Source organism: Opisthocomus hoazin, chromosome 2 (assembly GCF_030867145.1).
Source record: "Opisthocomus hoazin isolate bOpiHoa1 chromosome 2, bOpiHoa1.hap1, whole genome shotgun sequence".
Classification (NCBI taxonomy): domain Eukaryota; kingdom Metazoa; phylum Chordata; class Aves; order Opisthocomiformes; family Opisthocomidae; genus Opisthocomus; species Opisthocomus hoazin.
In genome coordinates, this window is record NC_134415.1 from 74270478 (window position 1) to 74297264 (window position 26787).

Here is a 26787-nt window from a genome sequence, read left to right on the forward strand (position 1 = left end):
TTTTTTTTCACAGCACCCCACCACCAGCCTCCCAACCCAGGAGCTATTCCTCTCCAAGCCTTCTGTACTAATTTGAAAACTAATGAACATTGCTGCACTGGTGGAGAGCTTTTTCTAGAAGTATTTGTGCACTTCAGTTGAGTGTTGCTGAAGGGCTTTTTTAATTATCTGTAACTGTACTTCATGTGCAGTATTGCAAGTTTAATAATATTGCAACTTGTGGGCATAGTATAATTAGTCTCTGCAAGTGAAAAAGGACCTTTTCTGTAGGGCAAAAGGGAAGCATTTAATAAATACAGTCTGCAAAGCCAATGTACGATAGTTTAGCAAGATCCTGTTCCTCCCACTTTGAACTGATGTTTGTAGCTTCTTGTACAGAGTATTTAGGTGTATGAAGATTTTTAAAGCTTGACATAATTCATATTCAAAACTCTCTTGCAGTGTGCACCAATATGTATTTTTCAACTGGAAGTTTATTAATATAGCGCTAGAAAATTAATTTTACATGTGTTTAAATAAGAAGTTAATTTAAATTGAAATGCGTCAACATCTTGCCCCCCCCTCCCCAATCTTGTTTCTCTTCACTTTTGCTGCTGGATTCCTTGGAATTTTGAATCCCAGTATGTGCTCAATTTTGGAAGTAAGCCTGATATCTTTCCCAACTAAATTGATAGAAACTCATCTAAAGAATAACATTAGCAGATATGTGGATGAATGACTCAGCACAGCATTTGTGAAAGGAGGTCATGCTGCACAACTGCTTTTTTTTCAAAGTTGGTCAGTACTGAGACAAGGAAGTTTATTGTCTTTTTATATTTCCAAAAAAGCATGTTGGGAGGTTATTACTGGCCTCTTGTAGGGATGCATTGCTGCTGAGGCCATGCCCTCAAATTATTTATCACAGCGCTGGAAAATCAAATGAGCAGAGTGACAGTTTGACAGCACTAACAAGTTACTCGAGGTAGCTACGGCACTGGCAAACTGCAAGCAACTCCATGAACTGAGAAGGATTCCCTGACAGATGAGAATTGCTCTTTAAAATAGCAAATGAGGTCTAACATACCTAAATTTAAACTGGCACATAGTGGCGTGGGAGATACAATTCAAAGTTAATAGACAGAACTAGGAGACTTGAACTCAAGGTAGTAAAGATCGAAAACTTTTCAGTATAACATATGGAAGTACATAGAAGGTAGCAGAGAGTGGGTGAACAGGGATTTATTGTTCCTAGTGGAGAACAGTAGCCTTTGTAAGGGGTGGAAATATCAAATCAGCAGGCAGCATGTTCAGAGAAACAAAAGAAGGCGGTTCGTAAGGAAATGTGTACCTGAGCCACATGGGTGACTGAAGCGTGGTAGGTGCTAAAGGCTTCCACGGAAAGCTGAGATGGGCAATGGAGGAAAAATTCATCAAGCTCTATTAAATACAAAGACACCAGAGCTGGCTCTAACGTGCACAAATGTACAAAATATTAGAGATTAGAAGAGTATTCTAGAAATATCACAGCATTGTTTCATGTTGCACATATGAAAAGCTAGATCTGTAAAAAATTGAAAGTATTGTTTCTTTTCCCACTCTTACCAGCTGGTAATAGTGACTGAAATTAAAAATGTCAGTGTTGCTGAGGGTTTGCCAGTACTTGAGTAAGAGTTTCATGTTTTGGCGTAGCATACTTTAATAATTAATCACTCTTGAAACTTTAAATTGCTAATGATATTGGATAGGAACCTTTTCAGTGAACTTTATATAAAGAAAAACACTGTTTTAAAATCTAAATCAGCTTTTGAAACAATGCTCTAAGAAATCTACAGATTAATCAAAACGTTAATTTTCTCAAACCTATATCAAACCTGTATGTATTCTTGAGTATATTGAGAATAATGTATTTCAGAGTCGTTACTGTACAATGTATATGCATATAGAGCTGAAAAAAATTGGATGCTTGATTTTTTAATTTGCATTTTTGATGTTACAAAATGTATGGTCTTATTCCCCATGTTAAGAAAATCTGAACTATTCTTAATGGGCAGATTAAGAAAAAATTCTGACAGTTTATATTTCTGTGTTTTTGGCTGGAATTAAGATTCTGAAATGACAGACTGGAGGAAGATTTCATAGAATACGTCTGCTTTGACTGAGCTTCTTCAACTTACAATAACTGGAAGGTGACAAGACAAATTTGCCTCACTGGCTGAAAACACTAAAGATTCTAAGACCAGGGTGCGTCTTAAGTGCAATTCAAATACAGCTACCTATAAAATTTTCTTTTCCATAGTAGTACAAAGTAGCCCTAATAAGCAGTTCTTCTGACAATAATAGAGGAAATAAATTTTTGAAAATTTGCACTGTTTTTAAAGGGATATCCATTATTATTTGTATGCACTGAATTCCCATCACACTAAAAAAATGCAAATATGAATGTCCTATATTAATTTTCATACTTTATATCAGAAACACAAAACTGTCTTTTTCTTCCAGAAAAAGACAACATTCTACTGATCCTCCACAGACACACAAGAACAAGAAATCCTAGTTTTATGATTCTTGTGGGACGGTGAACTTTTATAGGTGAGGGACCTGATGTATAGCAGGACCTGAGGCCATTTCGTAGTTCATCTTTCATTATCTTCCATTTTTGTCGTGTGCATTGCTACAATTTCCTTCCAGTCAGAATATGACACATAATCAGAAAAAGCAGTTTAATTCGAGAAGAGTGAGGGACCTGGCTTCCTTCCTGTTATAGACAGTGCATAAGGACACATCTGAAACTTTTCTCCAGGTAATGTTCTGTAGGATATGCTTGCAGATCACAGATCTTCATCTGTTTCACACGTATGTATGAATATATACATATGCGCGTGTGTGTGTGTATGTATATCTCCAAGTATATTTGACAGCAAGGAATGTGGATGTTCTGAAGAACAAAACCCCAAAGTTTGTATACAAAGGATGGGAGGAAAGTGGTAAACAAATTATGAAGTGCACCAACATACATTGATTCTGTCATCCTGGCTGTATTTTATTGCAGTTTCTTTTGGGAAAAATATAAGCCATGTCTAAAAGCCTGGACTAGACAAATAAAAGCTTCTTTTGGCCCACCCTCCAAACAGTTTGGCCATAAGCCAATTGTGGTCCTTAAACCATATGGCCACATAAGTTCAGTCACAGAGCTGTGCTAATAAGCTTGTCATCCATAGCAGTTCTCCATGCAGTGACACTGTGGAAACTCAGAAGACGTTATTCATCTTCTGATCACTTTTTTTTTTATTCTGCTCTGCCCCCCTGCCCCTGAGGCCCTACTCTAACATTATCTCCTCTTCTTTTTTGTGTGCACATACCTTTGTCAGATATTAAAAAGTATGCTGCTTAAATGAAGCCACTGTGTACCCAGGGGTGATCTAGACTGCTCTGTGCTTTATATCACACTATTCTGAAATGCTGTGTAGTCAGCCATCTTCATTAATCATCCACAAATCTTGTTAGCAGTAGGTTCTTTTTATTTTCTTCCAGATCATTGCTAAAGATTTCAAGTGTTAAACTGGAAATGATGCTCTGCAGATGCTACTAGATAGTCCACTTGAAGTTTCATCCTGACTGATTTCTTTTGCTGTCTCTTCAGTTAAATAGCTTGTAGGCTATTTTAAGTGTTCTCTATTAATCACTTACATGGAATAAATGATGCTGTTAGTAAAGAAGAGAGAGAAAAACAGAAGCAGGTTTAACAAAGTAGGTAAAATGGAGCATATAGGTGCTCCTGCACACAGGGTGGGGCAAACCCAAGCACAGATACAGGCTGGGCGGGAAATGGATTGAGAGCAGCCAGGAAGAAGGACTTGGGGGTGTTAGCTGATGAGCAGCTCAACATGACCCAGCAATGTGCACTCACAACCCAGAAGGTCAACCCTATCCTGGGCTGCATCAAAAGCAGCGTGGCCAGCAGGTCGAGGGAGGTGATTCTGCTCCTCTGCTCTGCTCTGGTGAGACCTCACCTGGAGTCCTGCGTCCAGCTCTGGAGCCCTCAGCACAGGAAAGATATAGACCTGTTGGAGCGGGTCCAGATAAGGGCCACAAAAATGGTCAGAGGGCTGGAGCACCTCTCCTGTGAGAAAAGGCTGAGAGAGTTGGGGCTGTTCAGCCTGTAGAAGAGAAGGCTGCAGGGAGACCTTCTAGCAGCCTTCCAGTAGCTCCCCCCTGTTTATCTGACTGGTTATAAATGAGCTGTTCAGCTACACAATTTCCTTTATGCTCTTCAGTATGGATTATCCTGTTGGCTAACTTAGCATAAACTGTAATTCTTCACAAGTCATAGTTCTTGCCTCTAAACTGACACTTTAAAACTGCATTCTGTGTTCTTTTGTGAAGAATTTTGAAGTATAACTGTTTGAGACAAACTTGTCTATTTAATTGTCACATTAATTGCCTTATTCTGTTTTCTGGAGCCTTCAGAAAAATAGCAAAAGTTGTTTCAAATAAAGTAAGATCTACTGGAGATTCTTCCATTTTCTTCTGCCTGTCTGCAGGGAGAGATCTATGCTCTAAGTAGGCCATATAGACCAGATTCCGGGGGGAGTATTTTAGGAAGTGGATGACTCTAAGTGAGATTTCTCAATAAGGTTGAATTTTCCTCTTTTTCTTCTGACTCAGTAGTGAGTGGCAGATCAAGTACGAATTCTTAAAATTGAAAGCTCAAATGTTTAGAGGTGGTGGTAGCCGTATTACAAGAGGATTATCACAAAGAATGTCATTGCATTGTGAGCCTATTGCAGTCCAGTGAGCCTATTGCAGTCCAGTCAAAGAAATCGGGTTATAGATGACTTTTCCGTAAGTAGAGCTCAGTTGTAAAAGTTCACCAGGAGCTGCTTTTGTGGTGAGGGTTGCTAAACATCTCCAGAGCCTTTACAGTAGTGTTCTTGAGCACTTGTCCTCCAGCATTTTTCCACAATCACTCTCACTTTCACATGAGCTCAGGAAAAATACAAGTTACTTAGCCAAGTTTAAAGGAATGCTTTTCATATAATGTGATAGAAGGGCAGCCAAGTTCCAAATAAACTCTGGGAAAATATGATGTCCTTCATACCAAAGTAGGCTGCAGTTTTATTAGTGAAATATCTGGGGGGAAACATATAGATTACTTTCTTCAGAGTAAGAAAGGGGCATTCCAAAAAGGATGGTATAAGCAATTAGCAGCTGCTAAAACAGAGAGCATCTGGTTCTGTTAAATGTACCAAGTAACTGTTATAATAATCTGAAGTATTATTTTGTTTAAGATGATACAAATGGAAAATTATATTCTACCTGGAAACTTAAGAAAATTATGCCAGTCCTGCAAATCTCCAATCACTCCTCCATTTCATTGCAAGGTAGAAAACCTTGATGGTAGTAAACACAAAACTTGACTGAAATAGTGGATTTCCTACTTAAATGTGAATATTTGTTCTGATACTTCTAAATCTATGAAACTAAGTTTACTTTTGGGTTTCCTACTTAAATATGAATAATTCAGTTCTGATACTTCTAAATCTACGAAACTAAGTTTACTTTTTCATGAGGTATTTCAGAGGCAAGATGATAATAAAGTTCTGTAAAGTTAATTGTAGCTACTGTCTTGTGCAATTGATTCCAGAATGACAAGTGGATTATCCACCCCAGTCGTTAGCCCTGATGGGCGAGAGAGAGATTGGACCTAGTGACTTCCTCTGCTCCTTGCTACCTAAAATATTTTGCAATTCTAAATCTTTACTTCTGTATCTAGGGTCTTCTCTAAAGAATATCTTAACAGTAGTTTGCGTTCATAATGAAGATTGCTGGAGCCAAATTCTTAGATATAAAATTGAGTAAAGTGGCCAAAATTGAATTTTTGACACTCTTCAGTAAATAGGAATTCAAACTCTTCTTAGACAAAATGGCGTTTTAAATAGGTCATTGTAAATTTGAAGGAAGCATGGCAAAGTCATCTGGATGGCTTTATTTTCTCCCCGACCCTCCACATTACCCTTTCAGTACAGGATCATGAACATTTAATCCATGCCAAATTGAACATACTGATGATATTTCATCTTTCAATGTTAGGTGAAGGCTAGTAATCTGAGTCTTCTCCTTCTCCGTAACAGAGGCAGAAGGATGCCGCTTTTGCAAACAACCAGAACTTGGGCTGAAAATCAATGTCTGGCAGTTTGTCAGAGCTGAGAAATTCAGATGTGTGCGAGTTTGTCTTTGGTTCCCCAGTGCTATCTTGTGCAGGTTACATGGTGATGCACAGTATCAGAAAAAATGTTTTTCAGAGAGGGTAGGTCTTAAAGGGGTTGCTTGACTGAAATGTAATTGCTACTTATCAGCTTCTTAAAGCTTTACGTATGGTACTCAGTATAAAACCAAAAAAGCAAATTATTTGCTTCGCTCCAAACTGGAAGAAACAGTTATTTCTCCATTTATTGAGATATATTGTCTTCTGTGAATTACATTTTACAGTGAACTGTTCTATCAGTGTTTAAAAATGCAAAAGCATGGCTGAAAATGAAGCGTATCAGAACCGCTCTTCAAAACTTCATTAGTCGAAGAAATACTTAAATATTATGATGCTGTGTTGTGACATGGGAATCAAAGTTAAGGCTGTGAATTACTAGTTGCCCACTTGAATGGTTATATGCCAAATTTTTAATTGGATTAACTGAAATTGGATTTTGAAATTAGAATTCATTTAAATTAATTAGATCTAACTAAAAAGCCTGCTGTTGGAAAGGAAATCACTGGCTCTTCATGTATTTCAGGTAACATTCAAGGAGCAACAATAGTGGATGCCCTTGATACACTATACATCATGGAAATGAAAGAGGAATTCAAGGAAGCCAAGGAGTGGGTTGAAAAAAACTTAGATTTCAATGTGGTAAGTAGTGTTGCTGATTCACATTTAACGCTCTGTTTAGTCTTCAGGGGCCGGTTGAGGACTGGGTTCTAGTACTGCAAGCATGATACAAGGCTACAGAATTTAGATCATTGACAGATAAAGCAAGCCAGGAAGCAGAAACATAATAAACTTACTGCTCTGCATATATGCTGTTTTTCAGTCTGAGAGATTTAGGTAGACAGGAGTCAACAAGCTGGGCTGATGGAAGCGGAAAGGAATAGAGTGTTTACCGCTGCAAAGTAAACAACAAACTTTTCAGCCCCTTTGGATAGAAGAATCAGAACACTTCAAGCATTAATTTTTTAGTTATGTAAACACTTTCCATTTTTGCTTTGTGAAATCTTCCACAAATTAGACTTGCGTTTAAGGAAAGCTGCATGTCATACATACCATTTAAGTTCCTTTGTGTATTCTAGTAAAGTTGAATCCCATGAGTTAGGCTGAACAGTTGGCACAAACTGAGCTACTTTAGTCTTTTGAGGCACCAGGTCGTCACAACTGCACATACAAATCATGCTATTAACTGGTAAATATGCAGCTGACAGCAAAGTTCATTATTAAAATTTCTATTCTAGAAAGACCCTGAACAGGCAAGGACCTCTGTAAAACTTCAATTAAATTGAGAAGTCCTGGGATTGGTCTTTTTTTTTTTTTTTCTTTGGTGGGGCAGAGTGTATATTGTAATTGCTGGGTACAGAGAGCTGATGGAATACCTCTGCTGATTGGTGTAGTAAAGTAGGAGGGCATTATAGGCACAGTACGCTGAGCACTTAAAAGCTCCGATCGTTGACATGCGTAATGGTAGAAACACTTTCTGAAAACAAAGTACTCTTTCTAATATGTTGTGCAAAAGTCAGGATTAATTAGCTTCTCTTACATGCTTGAGAATTAATTACCATTTTAAGGAGGAGTTAATAAGAGTGGATATTATGTAGTTTATATAAGCATCAATTTAGTGTGCGTTTATGTTTACATTAGTAACATAAATACAGGATATTAAACTGTGCTTCCGAGCAGTGTCAGATGTGTGAATGACATGTTAACTTTTATCTTGTGCATAAGATATTTTTTTCTAAAGGAATTTTTGTAATATTAAATTCCTGTCTTATTAGCTTAGCATTATTAACATGTTTAAAAATGTAAGAACAAAACATATAGAAAATAGCAAGCTCCACTTCAAAGAAAGAGCTGAGCTCTGCTTGGAGGAACATCATAAAGCACTGTAGAGTGATTTACATTAATAACACTAAAATCTTTGGGTTTACATAAATCTTACTATGATCTGTACTGGAAAATTCTAGATGTTATTGCCTATAATTTCATCTCCTCTTGTTAATTTATGTACTTTTTAAAATTATTTTTTTTCAGTAGTGCTTAAAAGCCATGAAGTCTTTCAAAATGTCTGAAATTTTGTGTTGCATTAGTCGGTCAAGGCAGCAATCCAGCAGATTTACCAAAGCTACAGATAATACTAATGTGCATCAGGAACAATATCTTGTTCCTGATATTCCTATAAATAGCTGCCTTGAGTTCAACACCTCACAAAGATTTTTGTAGTACTTCATAGTCATATAGTATTGAATTTTACATTGGCATCAGTAATGAGTAGATGAATTTTCCCAAAGTGGAATGAGGAAATGAAAATAAATAACCACAACACGAACTTTAATAACAGACGTCAGTTTGTTTAATGGCTGAATTGTTTGAAGTTACCCAGCTTGTATTCTTATTTAGTTTTCCACTTTAAATACAAATTCTAGTTTCAAATGCCACTTTGTATTTGTGTCTTATAGTATAAATTTGGAAACTACTTGATACAAAGAACAGCAGGGCCCTCTCTTTTGTGCTTAAGCATTTATCATGTATCAGGCATGACTTGACATTTTCTGCATTGAAGTTTTGTACAATTTTATTTGCTCCTGTTTTAGAAACCTTTCTCCCATGAAAGTGATTTAGTTTTTAATAGCCGACACACTGACCTGTCCTTAAAAATTATTTCTTCTGAGTAGTATCAAACATGTTTCTGTTTGATGTTTCTGGTCATTTCCTGGGCAGTGACTGCTTAATCAACTTTTGGGAAAGCATGTTTGGCCTTTGTTTGTATAAATAGGATCAGTTTTTATTTTGATTTAATCTTAGAACTGTGCTTTTTAAATCTTAAATTTTCTTTAAGATGTTCTTTACAAAAATATCTGTGATATTCTCTTTATATTCCTCGTCAATATGGCTGGATAAAGCAAGTTTTCCTCTCTAGAAGTTTGTAATACGTCAGATACTCATTGTAAGTGTTGAACTATTTGGCCAGCACTCAATCATTCTCATCACCTGATCATAAAAGTTTCCAAATGTCTCTTTGTAACGTAGGCATTAGTTTATCCACATAAAAGGATTTGCAGAATAAAGACGACTCAATGGGAAATGGCATCATCTCTCACATGTTGGATTTTAGTCCCTCAATTCAGTGAATTAGTTGTTCGGGTTACTCTTGTTTACCTCTCTGAAGAAAGCAAACTGGTTTTTATTTTGAAGGAAAATTCTAGAAAAGTGCCACCTTTCTCGGCAAACTTTTGGATTTTGGTAAGCTTGTGAGTGGACGTGTTTGGAAGCTTTCCCTTTTGGAGTAGAACAAGCTTAGGCTATTTTTATTATAGCTGGAGCTGGCAGCCCTGTGATTTTATAACCGAGATATCCACATTGAGATGCTTGGAGTTTTTTTCTCTCATAACTGCTGAAATTCCTCGTAATTGCTACCTTGCTAAAGTGTCAGCCAAAGTGAGTGGTCCTTCAGGCATTAAGTTGCATTTTCTGATTCTGTCAGTATTTTAAGAGGTTTAGACATACCTTTGGCAAGAGTTGACATTTAGCAGTGGCTAAATCCGTGGTCTTTGCATCATGGGTGCGTGTTCTGTTTTCTATTAGATGACTTCATCTCCGTGGGGCTGTGTCTTTGCTCTGCAGTTGATGGAGCTGAAGGTTTGCTCTAGCCTCCCCATGCGTTCTGCTGCCTGCACACTCTGCTCGCAGCGCTCGTGCACAGCCCTGCCCAAGGCTGCACGGGGCCAGGCTGTGTGTCAACATGTTGCAACGGTGGAAGAAGGAGCCAGTCTTTCACGGGATCGCTAGGGAGCCTGGCTGTTTCCTAGCTACAACTGCGTGTTGCTGTATGCTTCTCTGTTTTTATTTTTTTCATTATTTGCCTTAGGACCTGCTCACACACAGACCATTCATAGCTTTCTGAAAGAGTTTCTGTACCACCACCCAACTTCTGCTTCACGCTGGGGAGGTAGAAGCTATTGGTCTCTGCAGTGCAAGAGATGAACCGCAAAGAATCCATGCTTGGGAAGAGAGATTGAAAGAGAGGGATCTTGATGAGACGGTGGAGGGGTCAGGAGTCGAGGAGTAATGGTGCAGGAGCTGAGCCACTTGGCACAGCAGTGAAAAGTTGGGAGTTGTTTTAGTTGATGGTGGTTTGCTGGAATTGATGGTGCTTCGCTTCTACACCCAGACACACTTCAGCTTCTTTAGGATGAGAGACTAACTGACCCATCACCCTCTTCTCCAGCCCTGCTGAACTCCTTCCCTGCAGAAGGATAGTGTTGCCCATATTGCGTACTGGGAACAGTCCTTGGCTTACCTGGTGTCCTAAAGCATGCCTAGACATTGGCTGGAGCAACAAGGGCCCATGCCAGACCAGAAGGTGTTAGCCAATAAGTGGTCTGTGGGACAGTGCTTGGATTCATGCTCCGGCCCACTGACCAGCCGTCTGATGTGGTGTAGGCAGGCAGGACCAGAATGGGAACAAGGTACGGAGCAGGAAACCATGCGCTTGTTGGGAGGAGAGGAAAGTGGTTTCTTCTACCAGAAGATTTCTCAAAGGTGAATTTGGATTCAAATTCCTGTTGGTTATTAGTGGATTTTGCTTTGTTTGCCTCATTGCTCTCTATTTTTGGTCAACATGAAGGATGGCAGGAAGTTATGATTGCTGGGTCAGATGAGAGTGGCAGCAGTCCGTGCAATAGCTCTGTCTATGGGGATATAATTTAATTGACTTCAGCTGACATTTTGTGCAAGCGTTGACTCCTCGTCCATTATCCGCCTCATCACAGATACCTTCCCTTGTTAACTGCACAGGGTGGGTCAACCTAGGAAAGAGCTGATGTTGTGCTGTGGGGAAAGTAGAAAGTGTGTTCATTAGTTGCTTTTGAAGTTAGGTACTAAATGAGTTGAGGAACTGCAGAAAGAGGAGGGAGTGAGTAAGGCAGCAATGATGCTTTGAGGATTGTGTCCTGCCAGCACTCCTAAGCAAAGCTGTTGACAGAGGTCAGTCAGTTACTGTGTCTGATTTTATAAGCCACCTTGAAGCCTGTAGGCTTACTTACCGGTTCTGATTTTTGTCTTTGTACTTAGCTTTGCAAATTCGAGTGTCTTTTGAAGTAGCATTCTGTGCAGCTTCATGCAACATAGAAGTTTTTCATGTAATATGTCTACTATTTTGGGAAAGAATGGAAAAAGTATAGAAACTTGAAATTTTGTTTATCTCTATTGCCATATATAGATTGACATACCCCTGTTCCAAGACCCCAGAACAGCAAATATTTGGATTTAACTGTTAATGCTTCCAGAATTTAGTTTTAGCTCAAATCTATCTGTGGTGTGGCAGTCAGTAACAGGACAGACTTTTAGAATCCAGGTTATTTATTTCAAACTTCAACATTTACAAATCTAAGTCCTACTTCTCTCGAACTGTAGATATTATGATTGACTTGTAATTATTTTTAACAGTCTATAACCTAATGTTCTGGCTTCTGGCTTGGAGGCAGATGGTTTTTGACGCTTTATTCTTGTGGGGTTTTTTTTTTCTTTTTAAGTGAGAAAATCAGAAGGTTTCCTAATATAACAATTTGCAACAGGATAACTTTCCTATTAAAAAAAAAAAAAGAGGAAGAAAAAAAAAGGTGTGTGGGAGGTGGGAGTAAATGGACTTCAAGTAAATGTGTAATGGGTCCGTGAGGAAGCTTAAGAAAGCCAGCAGTTGAAAATTATTCTTTAATTTGTGGGACTATTTGTTTACTAGTTTGCCACATAACTTGTTAGTACACTCTAAATGCCAGACTTCAAAGTGACTTGATTTTGTTTTGATTATGAATAAGAAATTATTTTGATGGGCTAAAAGGAGATCCTGCAAATTTATTATTAAATGCAGTTCTTTTGCTGCTAGAGTTTGTTAATGCCTTCAGCAACATTTTATTTTTGTGCCTGTTTAAGATCTTACAGTTTGCCACGTGGGGACTTCAGCAAGGTTAAATAGCATGTTATGCAATAACCAGGCTTTGACACTTGCAATAAAAAGGTGGCCAGAATTGTTTCCCTTGTCTATGAGAACTGAGTATTTTAGCAAGCTGCACTGAATTTCATTTGTGGAATGTGAATGAAACTTTTTTTCCCCCACAACTGCAAGGAATTAAAATGTTGTTTAATTACAGTAGCTTAAAGTGAGCTGTTGTAGTATTCTTTGTGTCTTTATCTTACTTTCTGGACTGCTTGAAAACGCTAAGATTTGTTGTTGTTCCCAACCTTTGTGCTTCAACGGGAGAATATTATTGTTTAATAGTAATAATATTTGCAAATCCCTCTCATTTCACTTGACATGTGGGCCCTTCATGTCCATTTTTTTAGTCTCTGTTCTAGACTATAAAGCTGTACATTATTCAGCTTTGTTCAGTGTAGGGTCCCTGGCATTCTCTTGCACAGCCTGTTAACCTGCAGGATACAGGCTGTTTGTGATGGTACGGTATGGTATGTGGGCGTGGGGGGAGTCGCTGTGTTCCTTGTACATAGGCACAATAGATGGAAATGTGATGACTGAAGTTTTATCTTGATGAGACAAGAACAGGAGAACTGAAGGTAAGAAAGTTTTGGAAAGAATCTGTGCAATAAAGAAGACTGAAACAAATTATTTCATAGGATTTGTGGCCTTATTTGAATCTTTATAAAAACTAAGAGAGTAAGCTCTTTGTCAAATAAAAATTAAGGTGAATTGATCATTGTGAATACATTCATCCACATAAAGAGCGCACAGTATTTTCTACAATTGAATTGTGAATGGCAGAGCAAGTACCATTGCTGATGAGTGCCAGGTGGAAGCTGGTGCTAGACAAAGAAAATTGGGTTGTATTTCAAATGTTGTGTTTGTAAGTGAGGGTGACTTCCTATGAGAAAACATAGACGGAAATTGTATTGGCCTTAGTCTATGAATTTGTGGACAGGAAGACTTTCAGGAAAGAGATGCATGAAGGAAATGATCCAGAAGGATGTGGATACTGATATTTGGGAAGCTGGAGGAGTCCAATAGGAGAAGGGCTTCAGAAGAACCCTGCTGACTGTAGTTTTGCTGTCTGAACAGTGCTTTCAACATTAAATTCAACCACAGCTGGTTGAAGCTTCAGCAGTTTACCAGTTGTAGACTTAATCCTCCAGTTTACGGAAGGGTGAGGCAAGCAAAGTGCTGAGGTGCAGCTGAGACCAGACTGGCCCTGTCATAGGTTTGCAAATATAATACAAATGCAGAGTAACGCAAATTAGCTAATGTCACTCTTGGCACTTCTTGATTATTTTTTCCCCACCCTCCCGTTTGGTAATTTTTGTTGTTTTTTGAAGATGGTATAGTCAGCCTCCCTTTCTTTCAAAGGAGATAGTTTAACGGGTTTAGTAGATAAAACCATCAGGTTCTGCAGCTTCTTGAGTGTTTCTGAGTATTGAACAATCATTCTTCTCTTGCTTAAAAAACCTTATTTTAGCATTTCTCTTATCAAGACAAAATGTGGTAACACTTGGCGGTTTCGTCCTTTGATTATGGAGACCTGCTTATTTGCGTAGCCGGAGTTTAAGAAAGAGCGGTCTCCACCATATAGAAATACGTTCTCTTTGGTGTTGCATCTCTAGCCAGCAATGTAAAGGATGTTACATCTCTTTGTGAAAAAAATAATTTTGTCTTTAGAAGCTAATCATGAATCACAGAATCCCAGAATGGTAGGGGTTGGAAGGGACCTCTGTGGGTCATCTAGTCCAACCCTCCTGCCGAAGCAGGATCACCTACAGTAGGCTGCACAGGACCTTGTCCAGGCGGGTCTTGAATATCTCCAGGGAAGGAGACTCCACAGCCTCCCTGGGCAGCCTGTTCCAGTGCTCCGTTGCCCTCAGAGGGAAGAAGTTCTTCCTCATGTTCAGATGGAACTTCCTGTGCCTCAGTTGGTGCCCATTGCCCCTTGTCCTGTCGCTGGGCACTACTGAAAAGAGCTTGGCCCCATCCTCCTGACACCCACCCTTCAGATATTTGTAGAGCATATATTAGGTCTGCTCGCAGCCTTCTCTTCTTCAGGCTGAACAAGCCCAGCCCCCTCAACCTCTCCTCATAGGGGAGATGCTCCAGTCCCCTCACCATCCTTGTAGCCCTCTGCTGGACTTCCTCCAGTAGCTCTTCATCTTTCTTGAACAGGGGAGCCCAGAACTGGACACAGTACTCCAGATGAGGCCTCACTAAGGCAATGTAGAGGGGAAGGAGAACCTCCCTCGACCTGCTGGCCACAGTCTTCTTGATGCATCCCAGGATCCCATTAGCTTTCTTGGCAGCCAGGGCACACTGCTGGCTCATGGTTAGCCTGTCGTCCACCAGGACACCCAGGTCCCTCTCTACAGAGCTGCTCTCCAGCAGGTCCACCCCAAGCCTGTACTGATGCATGGGGTTGTTCCTCCCCAGGTGCAGGACCCTGCATTTGCCCTTGTTGAACCTCATCAGGTTCCTCTCTGCCCAACTTTCCAGCCTATCCAGGTCAAGCTGAATGGCAGCACAGCCTTCCGGTGTGTCTACCACACCTCCCAGTTTGGTGTCATCAGCAAACTTGCTGAGGGTACATTCTAACTCTTCATCCAGGTTGTTGATGAAGAAGTTAAATAAGGCTGAGCCCAGTACTGACCCCTGAGGGACACCACTAGTTACCAGCCTCCAACTAGACTCAGCGCCACTGACGACAACCCTCTAAGTTCTGCCATTCAGCCAGTTCTCAATCCACTTCACCGACCACTCATCCAGCCCACACTTCCTGAGCTTCCCTAGGAGGATATTATGGGAGACTGTGTCGAAAGCCTTGCTGAAGTCTAGGTAGACAACATCCACGGCTCTCCCTTCATCTACCCAGCCAGTCATGTCAAGAAAACCAGATGAAATTCCATGACATCACAGTTTTGGTCTTGCACCACATAATTAACACATACATTGCTTTTGGTTTTCTGTTTCTCAAAGTACAGTGGGCAGCGGTCACAGTCTCTCTGGATTTTGTGCAGTACTTGGACTATCCCATTTATGATCCACTTAGCAGAAGATCAAATAGTGAATGATAAATTATTGATCAAATGTAAGATGAAAGACCAAATTACTCTCATACTTCAATTAACATAAAAGCCCTGAAAGTAAAACAAAAATACGTTGTTCCCAATCTGCGTATCACTTTCTCAAGCATCTACACGTTTTCAGAATCCTTTATAAAAGGGAGGCCTCCAAAACTAGCAGGTAGGGCAAGATGATACTGCATAGGAACAACAGAGCTTTGCACAGAACATGTACTAGCAAAGGTGTTTCAGATATCGTTGTACACAGCACATGGCCATGCAGTCTAATTCAGGTACTAATGAGAAGACTGTAAAATTAGAGTTTGTATCTATCCAGTTGGTCAGAGCCATCTTATATACTTGGGATCTTACAAAAGGACATTGTAGTCATTTTAAAATAAGCATAGCCAGTCACTTCTCCTTGCAGAAGTTCCATTAGATATTAATGGAATTAATTCAGCCACCTCTCGGACCTGCTATGCAATGATACAATGAAGGTTTGAAAGAGAAGGCTAAACTTAAAAGTAATAAAGCAAGATGAAATAATTCTGCCCTATTCAGCTGATGAAGTAGAAACTTTGGGAAGTGCAGATGAAGGTATTTGCTATATATTTTAGCACCATTAAATGTAACATAAGGTATTTGTGCACAGCTGGATCTGAGAGCAAATTAAAAAAACCCCATTACTTAGGATTTGACTGCTGAGTAGAAATATACGGACTTATTTGTGCAAACTGTATGTGTAAGATGATTAAAATTATGAAAAGAGGGTAATGATCAGGGTGTGGCATCTTAAATATGTAATACAAAAAGATAAAAAACAAATAAGTATTCAAAAATCAAACCAGAATGAAAGCTAAAGTTGATGTAGCAGACATCTACTACTTTAGGACAAGTTCACTTTTTTTAACAGACTACTTCACACAAACTTTCCATGTAGAGATGAATGTTGCTTTGACATGAAATTATAAAACTTCTTTAACTGTTTTGCAACTTGCTGTAATTCTTGTGCTTTATGAGAACACTACTAGCCTGATATAATGAGTTTAAGAATAACTATGTATTTAAGCATACAGCTTTCAAATCGACTGTTAATGAACAGTCTGTCCATGTTGTTAACTGCATCTGCTTCAGTGGCTTGTATAAAGATTTTACGAAGAGATGAGGATTTTGAACAAAGGTTCAGAGATGTGAGCAAGTGGAGTACTGGAAATGTGATAACGTTAAAGCAATGGTTAGCTTCAAGAAATGTCCGGAAAGATCACTAGTTCCAGCAAACATTCAGGTTTACAGTGCAATCAGTCTCTGGTGTTCAATAGTAAAATCTTTATTCACATTACTTCAAAGTCTTCTTTTCGTCTATAGTTGAATTCCAGAAGCAGATGACAGTGCATACATACTGCGCTTTTCTTAAAGGATTTTTGCATTCATTGAAAGATAGCAATGATTTATGAGTTAAGTGGCCATATTAAATGCAGAAAGGCAAAATGTAAGGTTCTGGAGACAAATATTCAGTTCATACATCACTCAATTTACTTCAAGCAATCCAAATTCAAAAAGTAATTTGATTCAATCCTTACAGGACACACAAGTGTCTGGTATATCTGATATAATTCCTTGCCTCGTCTAATACCTACCTCTTTACAGCTTCAACTTTCGCACATCAAAGAAAAGTTCTTGGCATGTGCCGAGGCCCATGACTGAAATGGAAAGAACCTGAACTTCTGAGAAGGTTCTCTGGTAAAATACGATTTGTAGGAGTTTCGGCTAGCTCAAGTTCCGGGGAAGAGAAGCTGCCCACTCCTTTAGTCATCCTTTCTTCAGTCAGATCAGATCAGATCATCCTTCCTGAAGTCAGATCTATTCTCTGGAAGCTGTTTCGTGCATTGGATTTAGTTAAGGTAGACTTCTTTAGTTATTGTAGAGTACTTACATAGGTAGTCTGCTTAGCAGGTGAACAGCTGAACTGGCTAGTTCAGATTTATGTCCATCTCCCCAGGTTAACCGTATACCATGCTATATTAAAAAGAAATGCACAGAAATGCTACTAGTTGGAGTACCTGTTTCCAGTTACTTAATTCTCATTCTTTCTGGGTTCACTGAAACAATGACTGAACATTCGTCAGCAGAAATATCAGATTTATTTTGGAAGCAGAAATTAAGCCTCTTTTTCTTTTGTAGTTTCTTTCAGAAAGAGTAAGAGTAGACCAATATTGGGAGAGCAGTGAGTGAGGAGAAACGGCCAAGTTTTAGTACAATTAAAGTAAACTTGGAAAAATGTTATGTTCTGAACAGTGCAAGACAACAAGATAACTTTCCCAGTTTACAGTCTTAACACGTGATGCCAGGTGTGAGTTTTCAATAGGCAGATGTGTGTAATGGCCATTTGAAGTGTACTCATGTGTATAAAAAAAACTACACAGGCATATACATATATGCTATATGAATGATACATTAATCAGAGCAATTCTGTGAATGAAATTATGTCCTCAGTTTTTAGAGCAGGAGGTGCAGAACAGATTTTAGAGGAGAAAAGTTAAATGCCTGAGGGTAAGTAAGCAAGAATTGTGTTTTTTGAAGTCTGTGCCTTTACAACTGATGAAACACTGAACTACTCTCTGCAGTGTGTGTAGGTACCTGTCGTTAATCAGGGTGCCTTGCAAACTGAAAAGCATGAAGTAGTATTTCTAATAAGTAACCTACTGCTGTTTGCGTCTGCAAAGGCAGTTTACCGGAATTTAAAATCTTTAGAAAACAGGGAGCAACTTCTTCCCTCCTGCATAAACTGAGATCTGAACATTTAAACTGGAAAAGTTCAAAAATTAGCTGAATGAGAAAAGCCTGCAAGCCCTTTAGAAGAAAATCCCACAGCTCCACTATGCATTGATTTAAATTCAATATAGCTGTAGTGTATGTCAGCAAATAGAAGACGGAAAAACAACTGGACAGAAGCAAAAGCAATCTGGAACACACAGAAGATAAACATCTTATCTACATGCCCAAAAGTTTGTAAGTTTGACTGCTGGGTGCCATTTTCTACAGAAATACAAAAGTATAAAAAGTAGTATTATGTTAAAAAGCAAAAATTAAGAAACTTCAGTACATCAGCTTTTCAGCCGAATGCTTCTTGAGTGGATTGAATGTGATGTGTTGGGGTAAAATTGGAATTGAGTTGGTGAAGAACAAGAGAAGGTAGTGGTTATGAGACTCAGATTCTTCATTTAGGTTTGAATTTAAACAGGCAGAGAAGAATGTGTTTTGAATTTTGAAATAGAGAATGGCTATATCTATACTGCTCAGTACAACAAACCTAGTCTCTGTCACTGGTGAAGACCAGGCCAGCTTGGGAAAGGCTGTCACTATAATAGTGAAAGATCATCTGCTTCCTAATGAGTACACACCATGATTACATTTTTATTGTGCACATATAACTGACTCATTCTAATGTTACCTCTCATTTTACAATAACCTGCATTTAGACTTGAGGTAGGAAAATTCTTGTTATGACATTCTGATCAAGAACTTCTTATAAGATGTCTGAGAAACGATGGTGTGAGGTGAGGTAATGCAGGACATAGGATGTGAGAGCGCATAGTGCGTGTGAGTGCAAAATCTGCAGGGAGTTGCAAAGACATGTAGATTTATAGAATTCTTTATGTCCAAGTGGAGATGCAAAGTTAAACAGAATGAAGTTAATAGAAGGGATATTTTGTTAACGTGAGGAAGAGAAGGAAATACTTTAAAATGCTCTAAGTTCACTTATGTTGACTTTTCCTACATCATCTGTGTTTTGCCATTTACAGCTGTTGTAACTTAATAACTGCATGTGTATAAAAAACCACAAAACCAACCAAACGAAACTGTACAGAAAAGCATCAGGGAATAAAACTATGTTTGCTTATTTCAACAGAACGCTGAAATTTCGGTATTTGAAGTGAACATCCGTTTTGTTGGTGGACTGCTTTCAGCTTATTATCTTTCAGGAGAAGAGGTAAGAGAGTTCCACGTGGTTTATCTGAAATATCATCATCTAGATAAGTAGTTAAATTTTAGTTTAATAATTTTATTTCCAAGAATTAAACTTGTTGTAGAAGTCTTAAAATGTTGAATTATTTTTTTTTTTCTGACTTGAAACCCTACCCAGTACATTCTTACTGGGCTTCGTGTTGGAGTGTGTAATTATGGAGTTCCTCTGCCATGGTAGTGGTAGATTTTGTGCATCAGGTACCTGCTTCACAAATTATTTTGGAGCATATTCTTTAACTGCTATGAACAATACTTCTGTTGGCCTTCCTGAAGATGAAGCTTCAACTCACATGGAAAAGACATATTAAGAACAAAAGCATAACTGGTAAACCTATACATGTGAATGTCTTTAAAGCATTGGTATGCCATTGATCTCTATTGCCTGTCATGGTTTATGGAGAGGATGAAGAAGCAACTTCATCCAAGAGCTTTGACTAATGCAATTATTTCTGTCATATATTTAGAGAAGGCTATGCTAAGTCACAGGTACTGTGATATTTTAAATTTTTAGTTCAGCACTTGAAAAGTCTTTAATCTTACTGGTTTAAATTCTTGTTCCTATCTCTGCATTACAGCAGTATTTTATTGTAGGATTAACACAAGTTAATACTCTTTAGCCATAAGTTAAATTTATCACTGGATTTCTTTAAATTCAAAACAATTACTGCCGGAAACTCTGCAAAACACTAAAGAAGTATAATTTCCTTTCATATGTAAATTTCCCAAATGCTGGCTAAAGCTCTGTTTTGAACTTGTCACTTTAACTTAAGTTCTATGGTGTACATTGTGGGTTTTGTTAAAATTTATCATTAAGTTAAAGCTGTCTTAGCAGGTAATGTTGGGCCATGTACCTGACAAAGCAGTTATAAGAAGACAATATTCCTCTGACATTTTTACGTCTTAAGTAGACTTACCTATTTATTTCCCATGGCCTGGTCCTGAGTGTAGGTGGTATTGAAAAGACATTAATGTTTTAAAAGATGCAGTTTTTCATATTTTAACTCTTATAATTTTCTGGGAAAAAAATTGCACTTAGACCCATTGCTTAATAGTAATGAAAATAATTGAGAGGTGCTTAGTAGCTGGCTTCTTCATCTTTACTAAATATTGTTTTACTTAATGTTTCATCTCTGACTCTTGAAGGAAATCACTTGTCCTACAGTAACTCAGCAACCAGAAATAAGTTTATCTAAGGGTTTCTTGAATTGAAAGCCCTTCATTCTGCGATTTAAATGATTGTATCTTTCAGTGCCGATCTGGTTCTCGCAAACAGGAGTGAACTTTTCCAGTATAACCTATTGCTACATTTTAATTAACTGGTTCTGACAGAAGGACAGAGGATGCTTCTTGGCAGACAACGAGCTGCTAGAGGACTGCACATAAGCCTTTACATCAAGCGGCGTTTGTCTGCCAAGAAATGCCTGAACCATTTGTCACCGGTACCGTTGATTTCATATATATGTTGATGGTTTATAGCTTATGTCTGTTAATGTGCAGTCTCGCTTTCAATCAGCGCATATAGTTTCTACTAAATAACACCTAGTTGTTGCTTCTGCACCATTCCTTCACCTTTACAGAGGCAGTTTTACCACTACCTCTTGGACTAGATTGATAGCAACACTGGTGTTCAAATAAGACTCTTTTGTACAGATTAAATGAGGAAGCGTTTAAAACAAAGTGAAGTGTTTCATGCAATGGATAATGAAGTGGAATTCTTTGCAGTGGAATAGTGGTGATACTGGATGCTGATGTCCATGGACAGACTCATTAGTGAAAATAAAATGGGCTCCTAAATGTAAAGCTGACGTGTATGGTTGAGGAGGGTCCTGAGCTCTTGCAGGCTGGGAAAGACACTGTCACTGCTTGTCACTGGTTTTCATACTCTTTGGCAGACATCTGCTGTCCAAGATAGAATGATGTTGTCCTAGTGGCTTAGCGAGTGCAACTCAGCATGCTCTGCCTTACTTGGATCTGGGGAAACTTCCCGATTTGTCTCCTAAATCCCAGGCGCTGAAGCAGTAGCCAGCCGCTGGCGGTGGGAGGAGCAGAGTGCTGCGCTTCGGAGGACAGAGCGGCCATGCAGCAGTGTGAGGTTTCCCGCATTGCGTGGGTCTGTCCTTCACTGGTGCTGCTGGCAGGTGTGGAAAGCACTGAGGTCCTCAGAGGCTGGCCACCACCACAGAAAATATATCTTCCGTCATCCTCTAGTCTGCTACATTAGTGGGCACTCCTAAGGAGGTGGAACAACCTGTATGCAGGCTGTTTGGAGGATTAAGCTTTCTCAGTTAAAATCTCATTTTATTCTTAATCAGATTAATTATTTGAAAAGATTATATTTGCTGTACTCACTTATCAGTATCTCAATTAAAGAAAGCTATGTTTCAGTAAAAGGAGTGACAGAAATAATTATTGTTTGTACTTCTGAATTACATTTCCATGGGTAATGATCCAAAGCTGCAACATATTGTGTGTTCTATAATCATTTGTAAGTCTAACTAATCATGATTAAAGAATATCCTATCATACTGAGTAGTTCCTAAAACATCCTACTCACATAATAGTTCATTTAGATAAAGGCACCAATGTGAATAATTTTAAAAATTAACAAACTGAATACTTTGCCTCTTGATAACTGTGTGGTGCTTACTTGCAAATAGAGCTACGAGACATATTATATTAAACTTCCTAGTATTTTTGCCTTACTAGAATTAATATGAAATGCCTAAAAGTGCTAGAACAGTGTTATACACTTTCTCACATTTTTTTTGTATTTTACAATTGTTGTTTAAACCCAAGCTAGAAAGAATTCCAGTCAAATATCAAACTTCATTTGTAAAACAGCTACAAATACCAGAAAATTTGATTTCAAGGTAAGTAACTTTTTAACAACTGCTCTTTCTTTTACTTTGAAGTCCCTCAGAGTAATATTACATGTGAATGCTTCCTTGGTATTTTTACATCAGTCAATGGCTATAAGGGATAATAAAAAATAAACCTGGCTCCTTTAAAGCAGTGCTAGTACTGATTTTTTGTTTGTTTATTTATTTATATGAAAGCATCTGGAGGAGCCTGTAATATGGTAGGTTTAGACCATAAGAAGGGGACAGATTTATTTGCAAACTTCCTTGTTTGTTTTGTTTAAATTAAATCTGATTCCTCTTCTAAGTGACTTGGTGTGTGATGTCTTTTTGTTTTGTACAGGAAAATAGGATATCTAGTAAGTGAGAAATTTGTTTTTATAAATGCTTTGTGGTACTTACTAGTCTGATGTAAAATTCAGGTATACCAAGGTTTGGGAGTATTGCATGCAACAGGATCCCCTGGTGCGCAGACCCAGATTTTTTTTTTTTTCCTCTTCTTTAAAGCACACTTCCAAATATAGTCATACAGGGAGATAGTTTGTTAACTTCTGGATGGGGGGCAACACTGTGCCCTCTGTGCAGCTAAGACCTTTCTTGGAATTCACGGAGATGACAAACGTTATTTCTGAGCACTGTAACCTTCACTGTTGGGAATAACTGTGATACTGGTGCTGAAAGTCATGGCACTGTGAGGCACTCAACAACAGTGTGAGGCACTGCTTGTAGAGCACATACAAGCCTAAAGACTGATCTGACTAGCACTTCTGCTTTACTGATCGCTGATTCTTACAGGTACTGCTAAAGCTGTGTACTAAGGGGACTGTTTTACTTAAAGGTTGATTCTGCAGTCAGGGAATACGTTGCATAGACAGAAACAGGAGGAGCTTTTAGTAATTGCTGTTTGTATGAGTAGCAGAAAAGTAAATCCAGAATGACCTGAACTGAATAAGGAGCACGTGAGTTTCAGATGCAGCTGGTCACTTCCCAGATTCCTTTGAAGATTTTCCATTTTTTGAATGAGATGAGTAATTGCGCCCCACCACCCCCCAGAGTTAAAATATTTTGGATTCAGCAGCTGTCCTTCCTGCATAAGATAACCTTCTCTTTTCTAGGACTAAAGATAGTTATCTTCACTGGAGGAAGACAAAATAGAGTTGATAATGATGTTCATATTGCCATTTCTTTTCATGACATGAAGCAGATTTTTTTTTTTTTGTTGTTCCTCTGGCAGTATATCCTGTTTGAAGGAACACAAATGTATCCTCATCAAGATGAAGGAATAAAAGACCCACAACAAACTGTTTTTCATTGTGATAAATGTTGGACTTTGAGTTTCATCTATTACTCTCTACCAACTATTAATTAGAAGTAAAAAATAAAAAAAAGAGGAAAAAGCAATGGCATATTACCTAATTAATTTATATCTGCATTTAGAATAGGAGTTACAATGCCAGTATTCAACCTCACTTGATGATCTTGGCCTCCTGTCTGACTTCAGGCCTAGTCATTGCCCACTTAAAACAACCATCCATCGGTGATGGTAGTGCTGTCTTATTAATGAGGAGCAGACATGAAATAATGATGCAGATGCTATTGATCTAGAGCTGCCTTTGCCAGGCTGACCACAAAACATTGCTGACTTCATATAGTGCTAAGATATTCTCCAGAACTTAGCTGTAGCTATTTTTATCTGGCTTTCCCTCTCTTGTAGAGGTCTCCCTTCATAAAGAGTGTTTAAATTCCATAAATACAACAAAATATAATTCATCATTTAGCAATCTTGAATAGTAGGAGGAGGAAGTTTGCCACCAATACAACGGTAATGGCCTATTTCTGCAAGTCAGGAATGTAAGTTCCAGTATAGATCCCTTGGGGATCTAACCTCATGAGTGTGAGAATTGACCCCATGTTTTATCTCCCACTTCCTTTCACTTAATTTGACACTAATTAACAATAGACCATCTCCTTTTATGTCTTGGAAGCTTGATTTCTAATGCTGTTTGAAACTCCGGGCATGCTGCATGAGCTTGATCACTTCTGTGTGAATGCCACTTAAACTCCTCCTTAAGGATCTTCACAGACTGGCAGCAGAATTCCCTGTTTGGTAGAAATTAGAAGACTGCAATTGCCTGTAGTTTTCTGCAGCCCAGTTTTCAGATTTGGGTGCTGTTTGCCACCTACCATCCATCTGCTGCCACTTTAAGTGATACATCAGTACTTCAGAGGTGTGATGTTTTAGTTCCTTTAGAGCTCTGAAATGATCTTGATGATTTGTTTCATCTTTATTGATTTATGAATTTTTTTAACTTCTGTATTTCATAGAATTCTGGAGTCAGTCAACTTGGAAAGGACCTCAAAAGGTCATCTAATCCAGCCTTGATACTGGGACAGTGCATCAGGCTTGTACTTTTAAGAATCTCCTTGCATGGGAACCTGCTGAGGCTCTTCCAGACTGAACACTGGGGCAAATTTAGCTTTTCTACAACGGCTTGCTTTCACGCACAGTACTCTTTTACACAGACATCTCTTAATTGTTCCTCCTGGCTTTCTAGCAGGCCTCATGTTTCTCTTATTGTTTTTTAACTTTAAAAACTTGTTCTTCAGAAGTTAATTTTAGCCTGACTTAGTAGTTTTTCGTTTAACTTCTCAGACATTATCAGTGTCTGTATTCCTTAATTGGACTTAATATACTTTTGCTTTTAATTGTCTTCTTTACAGTCACACCAAAGAAGACAGAAGTCATCTGAGCCTTTTAATCTGAGAAGCTCATGACTCTGAACCTCATCTTTTATCCTTCAAGTCATCTCTAAGCATTTTACCCTTTTGGCTGTTCCTTTCTAAGTTCATTTCAGCTGGTGTTCTTGATTCTCTTTCTGCACTTAAACATTACCGAAGTGAACCTTTTGTTTATAACACCATGTTGAGTTGGAGCATGTGGTCCGTATTAGGCAGTAAAATGTCAACCTAAGTCAAGAGCTATTTTTTCTCTTACAGAATCTGTGAGTTTCTGCAAGAAGCTGTCATTACAGTGTGTAAAAGCATGTTTTATATCTGCTCTGATGTAACACTTAACAGCCTACTCAGGGACAGAGAAGGATTTAAAATCTCTGTTTCCCACAGTCACAGTCTGTAATCTCCATTAGTATTTCAGTCTCTTCACCACCTTTAATAGATCTAACGCTTTCTCTTTCTGTGCTAGCTGCATCAAAATGTACTATAGAATCCCTGTGGATTCACATTCTGGAGATAACCTTGACTCCTAAGATTTTCTTTGATATAAACTGTTCTTCTGCTGTTCCAAGCAGACTGCCCTTCAGTCTTCTATTTCTATCTCTTAAGTTCCTGCAGTGCAATTACACAGTCACTGTTGATGAAAACCATCTCTCTTAAATAGGTTCCCTGAGCTCTGAAAGCTTCCTCATTCCTAATCCTGCTGTCCCCTTTCTCACGATGCTACTTGCTCGGCTGCTCTGTGCAACTCTGCCTCTCAAGCTGGCCCCACACATAATGCTGAGGGAACTTCAAAGAACGGTAACTGATGAGGTAGCTTTGAAGAATGGTAACTGAGATGCTGATTTCCAGTCTTGCATGTAATTCAAATTTTGCTTCTTGGTTTTCCTTCTCTTTCCTCTCTGCTTTGGAGTTACTGACACCACGTATACATACCACGGCCAGGCACTCTTACTCAGCAGCAAGTACCTGAAGCCTTGTGGAGCCTCTGCCACCTGTACACCAAGCATGCAATAAGCTGCCATCACCAACAATTTTTGTGCCTCATAATAAAGACCCTCAGGCTGCTCTACTGAAGTAAAGTGATAATAGTGGCAATTTACATTAAATCAGTGAATTGCTGTCTGCTGGAGTTCAGCAGTGGGTATATTTCTCTTTCAGATGTCTGTCATCAGCATGAATATCCACAGCAGGGGGCCAGAGCAGCTATGGTGATAGCCTGCTGCAGCTTCCATACCTCAGCCTAGTAGCCTACTATGAAACCAGGAGCCAGAGCCATGATTTTCATCCGAGAAACATGAGTTTAGAACTCTGACCTGTGTATAACCACATTCTTCACTTGGGGATTTTTTTCAAAACAACAAAAAAATTAGTTTATTTGCACGGCAATCTTACTTGACATGTTTTTGCATTCATGCATTGACTTGAGAAATAACTGAACAGAAATGCTTTATTGCTCATTACATTACACAGAAATCCCTGCTTACCTCCAGACTACTATAGTCTGATGCTAAAGCTGGTAAACTGTTAGAAAGAAGAATGGATGATAATGAGAGCTAAGTAATATCTGTTTGTGATTGTAACAGCTGGTGTGTTTGACATGAGCTTGTGAGCTTTATTATTAAGTAGAATTCAAGCAGCTGAGAGAGAGCTGGTTTGTTTGTTCTGAAGATTTGGCTCTCAACCAGATCCTGCAGTTTCACTTGATTGTGGTTCTACAGAACAGTTGGAGAGGGCACATCTACCAGAAATACTGGAGTGGGTGTTTTCCTTTTGAGCAGCAGCTCTAGGTAGACCCGAAAGAGGAATTCTTTGCATGTGGGTTATTATGCTATACAGAAGAAATTATATGCTATTAACAGTCTGTCCAGAGTCACCATG

At 38.7% G+C, this 26787-nt stretch overlaps 1 protein-coding gene across 1 annotated transcript in view; it reads left to right on the forward strand.

Moving 5' to 3' along the window:
* The window catches only part of MAN1A1 (mannosidase alpha class 1A member 1), a 156034-nt gene that overhangs the window by 43757 nt on the left and 85490 nt on the right, over positions 1 to 26787 (forward strand). Inside the window, exons 3-4 of the mRNA XM_075414151.1 lie at positions 6768 to 6883; positions 19200 to 19280. Of these exons, the coding sequence (XP_075270266.1) occupies positions 6768 to 6883; positions 19200 to 19280 (197 nt within the window). The remainder of the gene's footprint in view (positions 1 to 6767; positions 6884 to 19199; positions 19281 to 26787) is intronic.